At 33.9% G+C, this 7,487-nt stretch overlaps 1 protein-coding gene across 1 annotated transcript; it reads right to left on the bottom strand.

Moving 5' to 3' along the window:
• Nucleotides 1–1,355: 1,355 nt before the first annotated feature.
• Nucleotides 1,356–5,378, bottom strand: LOC136220410 (wall-associated receptor kinase-like 22). The gene is made up of 3 exons (XM_066008230.1): nucleotides 4,521–5,378; nucleotides 4,073–4,138; nucleotides 1,356–1,736 (listed from the first exon to the last, which is right to left on the bottom strand). Exons 1-3 carry the CDS (start codon nucleotides 5,338–5,340, stop codon nucleotides 1,696–1,698), a joined length of 927 nt encoding a protein of 308 aa, XP_065864302.1. The 5' UTR covers nucleotides 5,341–5,378; the 3' UTR covers nucleotides 1,356–1,695.
• Nucleotides 5,379–7,487: the final 2,109 nt, after the last annotated feature.

Genomic DNA, 7,487 nt, shown 5'->3' with positions numbered 1-7,487 from the left:
CCAAAATATCATGTGTTGAAACCTTAATTCGTTCCAACGGCGGATTAAGCGAATCTTGTAATTAAAGTCGTTTTCTATTTGTAAATAATAGAGTTTTGAATTGTTTTCTTGTTTAAATGATTTTGTACAAAAATAAATGAACTTGTATGCTTAATCACGTTTTTGTTAAAACTTCTTATCTCACGTTTTCAAACACTCGAATCGTTCCAACGGCGATTCGAGTCCATATCATGTTAATCAACGAGGTTTTGAAACGTACCTAAATCGTTCCAACGGCGATTAAGGTACGAACCATGTAAATGAGCTCGTTTTTGGGAAATGAGATTAGCTTAGAGTTAGTGTATGGTCTAAAGCATAAAATCACACTGTAAAAAATCAATTCTCTCTTCTCCCCCTCTCTCTCCTGTATACTTTAAATTTATGCAAAATGGGTGATTCTTTACTAAAATGGCTTTCAATAACATGCTCAAAACGGTTTTCAAAGCGAGAAAGAAAAGGTTTCAAATGAATTTTAAACTTAAAGAAATATGCGATTAGTCCGTTATCGCCTAACACGCTGAGTAGGAGGCCGGTGGTTCATAACCGGGCGATGTCGGGGTGCCTAGTAGCCTTTCTCCGGAAAGGAGCTAGCCTTCTCGGCTCGTACCTAAGTTTCCCGAACCCTCACCGGTCTCCCGCAAGGGATCGGTGTTCATTTTCCCATTCGTGGGTGGCGACTCTTCCATACTCCGAGCTCCGGTCCTGCCGAGCAGCTTGATTCCACGATTGGTTGTTTTCGGCGCCAATCACCGCTTACGTTGCCATGAGGTGTCCACCCCTCGGTCCGCCCGGGCGAGGCCGTTCGGCACCTTGTCTAACAGGTGTTCTCATGGATCAATTAAGAGTTTACTGTTTCATAAAGCCTAATGATTTCGAGTTTACATCCAATGTTTGTAACCGATGAAAAACCATTACAATCAAGGCACATGCTAGTTTTTAGTTGGTTATCATTCCCACGACAGTAGCAGACTGTGGATATTTAGATTAGCATCTTCTTGTCTCCCGGTTTCACTTGACCATGTCATTTGTTAATCAGTTTGCACAAATAAACTGATTTAAGATATTATTGCCTAATAGTTAACAGTTCTGTTAGATATAATAGTGATCAGCCTAAACATTCATCATATTATTGCTTCATAGTTTGCTAAGTAAACTGACTTAACTTATAGTTAAGAATTCTGCTAGGAATAAAGTATTATTCCAAAGTTATACTTGAATCAGTGAAAAACATTTACAACCTAAATCCCTTATATAAAGCGAATGTAAAATAGTTACAAGACATTACAAAAAGTATTAATTCCAAAGTTATACTTGAATCAGTGAAGAACATTTACAACCTAAATCCCTTATATAAAGCCAATGTAAAATAGTTACAAGACATTACAAAAATTATTAAACAAACTCCAGTTAACTAACTTACCCTTTACTCTAATTAATTCTAACCAATGTTGATAACTAACTTCATAACTAAAATACAGTTTACCTTCTTATAGTACTTGGTCAAATAAAATAAATTATAATAGTTGGTATGCTTCACATTACACCAACGTCAAACCAGATTGTCTTTAAAAGTACAAAGAAGATGAGGAAAACTTCCATTTTTAGAAATGACAGCACCCTTGCTCAGCTCCTCTTCCATTTGCATATTTAGAAGCTTCAAATTGGAAGCAACAGCCACAGCCATACAAGGAAAATGCCTACAATCCAATGGAACATATATATTACAAAAAAATAATCTAAAAAGAAGATATTGATGCATGCACAAACCATTCAAATATTTTTTTTTTTTTTTGTCCGCCAAACGTGGTCAGGATTTGAGGTTTGGGGGCTAAATTTAGTTGTGTAGTTTGCGGTAATTTTTTAAAGTCCGGCCCGTTAGGGTTGGGTAAATTTTTTTACACTCCAACATGATAAAACTGTTTCATTTTGGCTAAAGTAAAAATATTATTTAATTTTCTATATGTCCAATGTTGATTTCCTAAACTAAGACACCTAAATTTTCATCGTTTTGGTGTTTTGAGTTCTAAAAAATTAAAGGTATTAAACCTAAAGGAAGTAGAAATATTTAATGTTTTATAAATCAAACATTAATTTCTTAAAAATTATATTTGCAAAAAAAAAAAAAAGTTTAAAACAGTTGTAGGGAAAAACTCAATTAGATAATTAATAGCCAAAAAAAAATTATATTTGCAAAAAAAAAAAGTTTAAAAGAGTTGTAGGGAAAAAAATCAATTAGATAAATAATAGCCGAAAAATGAGGTTCAAGGGATTTGAACCCATGACCTTTTACAACAAAACAAGTTTCTTAACCAACTCAACCATTTCAAAATACTAATATAATACTACAAACACATATTAATATACTATAATTGAGAGAAGAGGGGGGCTATCAACTACCGATTATATTTTATTCAAGGATGAAGCCGGCGGTCGAGGAGCCAGAGCCCCCGAGCCCTGAGTTGGCTCCGTCCCTGTACGTGGCTAGCTAATTTTCTTTTTAAAATAACTATCCGACATTTATGTTCTGATTTTAAAATAATTTTCTTTAGAGAAGGGGTTGGATTTAATTGCTAGTTTTTGTAAAGGCCAGAGACCGATTTGATGATTTAAGAAAAATAGAAAGTTAATTGATTTTGACTATATAGTTTCGAGGTCTAAATAGGCTTTATGCCGGAAAAAAAAACTATTAATAGTAGTATATTAGAGCATCCACAGTGGGGTGTCTCACTTGGCAAAAGTGACTCAATTTACTGAATTATTGCATTGGAAGGGTTTGTCTCATTTGAAGAGAGAGGTAAATTGTATCACAAAAGTGATACACAGCCCACAAAATAATTATATACTGGGCACTGTTACACACGCACGCATCAGCGGCTGAGATCGCGTCTCAGCAGGCGCGTGTGATACACGCGCCTGAGAGGCGCGTCTCACCCACTGATGCACCTGCTGTGGACAGTTTTTTTTTTTTAATTGAAAAACGATGCTTAATTAAATGGAGTCCATATACAATTGGTTAATATTTTATAAATTGAGTCCACATTATTACTGTTGGACTATTGATTGAAAAAAAATTAAATATATATATATATATAGTTACCGTTAATATATATTTATAACAGCTATTTTCAAAATTTTCTTTATAAATACCCAAAATTTTTTTCAAATACAAAAACACACCTACATCTTATAAATTTTAACGCCAAATATATTCCGAAATATGGATAAACGCTAGAGATCTTATAATGTGTTTTTCAAAATAGGGGGACTAAACATTGTGTTAGATAAAAAGTAAGGGACTAATAAATTATTTATCCTTGTTTTTTTATCGTCCTAGCGGTTCTGTTGCTTAATATGTTGCGTGTTCCAATGCCATTGTTTTTTTATTATCCCTTGTTTCATGCTTTTAATGTAATTTTTTCGTTTTTAAATCTTGTATTTTATTCCGTTTCGTACTCTTGTGTTTTATTTCAATAAAAAATATCATTTGTGATATATGTTATTTTTGCAATTAATTATATTTTTTAATTAACTATTTTGGTTCAAAATAATTATAGATATAATTGATATTTATTTTTTTAACCAAATTATAAATTAATGGAATTATTTAGATTGAATGATGAAATAATTAGATTAATTGTTTGGTTGAAAGAAATAATAATTTATTTGAAAGGTGTAAGAGTTTTATGACAAGTGGATCCTATGTAAAAAGTGATACAAATTGATTTAATAGAGAGGTAGTTGAGTGTATTAGATTTAAAAAAAAAAAAATAGGTGTTTTTGGATATAATACAAAATAAGTGTATCACCCCTGTGGTGCTCTTAAAGTAAGAACCGTGCTGTTTAATTTTGAAATTCAAAAATCATCATGATGACTAAAAGCAGAGTTCAAAGAGTCATAAATCTAAACAAGTATACCAATTAATTTATGTTTTTGTTTTTTAAAATTGGTCAACAATTACAAAGTCTAGGTGCCATAATTGAGGAAACAGGGAAAAGGTAAAGACTTTTGGTAGAGCATAAAAGACAAACCCACCTGCATAACTCATCCTGTTGTGAACCTTTGACCTCCATGTCCCGCTCCACGCATACCCTGTCCCTCCTATTCAATCCATTTCAAACCCACAAATCAAAAAAAGCTAAATAAAACATGACTCTATGGATTTTATGGTTCAATCATCAATAATATTGGATCTTACTCTTACGCCTATTGAACAGATGCAGATTTAATCTCTACTTACTAATCATACAATTTCAAACTTAGACAGTGTAATTTTTAAAAATTATTAAGGAAAGATAAATTTTGAAATTATAAAATTTTTGTTGATAAAATTTGAAATTACACATTAAGGACCATTTATTTTGTGGGAAAATATTGAATAAAAGAAAATTTTGTATTGAAAATAAAATTTTCAAAACAGATATTTTGCAAAATACAATATTTTTCTGGGAAAAATAAAATGTTTACAATAGCATGAACTAACCTTGGCCAAAGCAACTGGTGGAGGTTTTCTTCCCATTCCGGCATATACAAGAAAACGACTGATCCAAACCTGCAAACCCACAAACACCTCCACTACTTTCACAATCCTTGCACATATCACTATAATACGAACCATTATACTGCGACACAATTCCAAATCTCCATCTCATCGGATCTCCCTCATTTCCCCCAAAACTATAAATCGACGTATACGACGAACATTGCAGCTTCGGCAGATCCAATCTGTAACCCCCAAGCTGAATCGGAGACTCATAAACACAACAAGTAGACGGCTCAGCATTCTCCGGCAGCCCAATCCCTGCAATTCCCTTGCACGAATACATTCCTCGACAAACTCGCGAGCGCGACCCTCTCTCGCACAAATCTTGACTCGAATCGAAAACAGGAGACGTCGTAGAACATCCAAGCAAAACAAATATATTATCTGATGTCAATGTGAATGGAGAAGCTCTATCTAAGCTCAAGCTACCTGAGTTCTGCATTGAATCGCAAGTAGACATGAGAGGATCTGTGATGATTAAGGTGTTTGTTTGGTAATCGATGGAGGAGATAGTGTAAATTCCGGAGGTAGTAGAGAATTGGAGTGTGTGTGAGTTACATGTTACGTATCTGGCAAAATCAGGGTGTCCGCAGCCGTAGCCGGTGCCGAAAGGGAACTTTATAGGGACTGCACCGCAGGTGGCGTCACAGGTAGTGTTTAGGGTAGGGTGGAGTGGAGTAGCAGAGATGGAGGGAAAGGGAAGTAAGGAGAGGAAGAGTGTAATTGAGAGGAAGAGGAAGGTATTTGAGAGAGATGACATTGTTTGGTACTTTTGGAAGAGTGAAACAGAATTTTTAACTCCAAATACAGAGAGAAAGAGAGTATTCATGTTTTACAAAGAAAAAGAGGAGGTGATATTTACAGACTAATATTTTTTTTTTTTTGAAATATCAATTTAAGCTCATATTGCTATTTTGAGAAATCAGAATTTAATTGATTAATATAGATGATACATCATGTTCAGTTATCGATATTTAAATTGATATTACTATTTTTTAAATATTAAACTCATATGGATATTATTTTATATATGTAACCCAAATTAATATTTTTTCAAAAACTATATAATTATTTTAATAGATTATCCCAAAAAATAATGACACAATTAAGGTGCAAATTTGCCCCTAACGTTTTTAGGGAGGATCAGATTTACCCCTTAAGTATGAAATAGCAAAATTTTAAGTCTATAGTTTTTCTAAAGGTGCAATTTTAGGCCTGTTGGATGGAAAACTTTAACACTGTTAAAAATTGTATGCCATGTCAGAAATTTATATTTGGGATTGTCACGTGGAATTACACCCATCCTTCCATCTTCTTCCCCGTAATCGTGATTCACCAGATTCTTCTCCTTTAATTGCGATTTTGAATATGCTCTCTTTCATCTTCTTCCGTTCAGTCACGATTATGCTCTTCTTTTTCTTCCCTTCAATTGCGATTTTGATTCTGCTCTCATCTCCTTCTCCTTCTTAGCTTCAATGGTGATTTTGCTCTTCTTAGCTTCAATGGTGATTTTGCTCTGCTTCTCCTTCTTTCTTCCCTTCAATCACGATCCTTCCTTTTCCTAAAGCTATCGTTTTTCGTTTTCCTAAAGCATTGCTTAATACCCATCCAGAAATTTTTTGTTTTCCTAAAGCATTGCTTAATACCCATCTGCTTAATACCCATCCAGAAAACAAAAAACGATAAGGATCGTGATTAAAGGGAAGAAAGAAGGAGAAGCAGAGCAAAATCACCATTGAAGCTAAGAAGGAGAAGGAGATGAGAGCAGAATCAAAATCGCAATTGAAGGGAAGAAGAAGAGCATAATCGTGACTGGACGGAAGAAGATGAAAGAGAGCATATTCAAAATCGCAATTAAGAAGGAGACGAATCCGGTGAATCACGATTACAGGGAAGAAGATGGAAGGATGGGTGTAATTCCACGTGACAATCCCGAATATAAATTTGGCATACAATTTTTTAACAGCGTTAAGGTTTTCCATCCAACAGGCCTAAAATTGCACCTTTAGAAAAACTATAGACCTAAAATTTTGCTATTTCATATTTAAGGGGTAAATCTGATCCTCCCTAAAAACGTTAGGGGCAAATTTGCACCTTATCCCTTTTTTTTTTGAAAGGTCGCTTTATATTGATTTTATATTTTAATGTGATTTTCATTTCTATTTTTTCTTAGGTTTAATGGTGGTGGCACGTATCACCAAAACACTCTTCATACATGAGCATTTTCCAAAATTGGATTCCATTCAAATCTCATCTGTCTAGTCATCACATACTACTCCATCCGTTTCATATTACATGTCTTTTTAGAGAATTATATAGAAATTAAAAATATTAGAAAAAAGACATTGTTATCCTTTATTTATTATTTTATTTTTTTTGATAAAGATGCTTAATCATTTCATTAGATGATAAAATACAAATACATCATGAAAATAGCAAGGGATAAAACCTTACACAAGTACAAGCTAATGCCTAATACAACATCCATAAAGGAAGTAAAAGGACTACAAAGAGCAAAAATAACCATAAAAGGTACAACTACAACAATAAGACAATAGAACTCATACTTCTCCCGAATCCAACTCCACGTAAAAGCCACCGCAAACCAATCGTCATCATTTAGTTTCTTCTGACTAACTGGACTACATGTATCTGAGTCCTTTTTACTGGTGCAACCCCGTAGATCTGTAGATCTACGAATAAAATAACACGTTTCCGCTCTTGCTAAATCTGAAAAAAGCGTAAACGACAGAGATATAGCTAACGGGTGCGAATCAGATGGAGAAAATCCGAAGAAAGGTATGAGTTTCAACTGAAAACGAAAAGAAACACTAAAAAGCTAGAAAAAACGAAAAAACAACCATAGATGGAAGGAGGAAGAAGGAAGACAAGCTTCCTTCTCCCTTC

This window comes from Euphorbia lathyris, chromosome 2 (assembly GCF_963576675.1).
Source record: "Euphorbia lathyris chromosome 2, ddEupLath1.1, whole genome shotgun sequence".
Lineage (NCBI taxonomy): Eukaryota > Viridiplantae > Streptophyta > Magnoliopsida > Malpighiales > Euphorbiaceae > Euphorbia > Euphorbia lathyris.
This window is presented reverse-complemented; position numbering and strand designations above follow the sequence as displayed.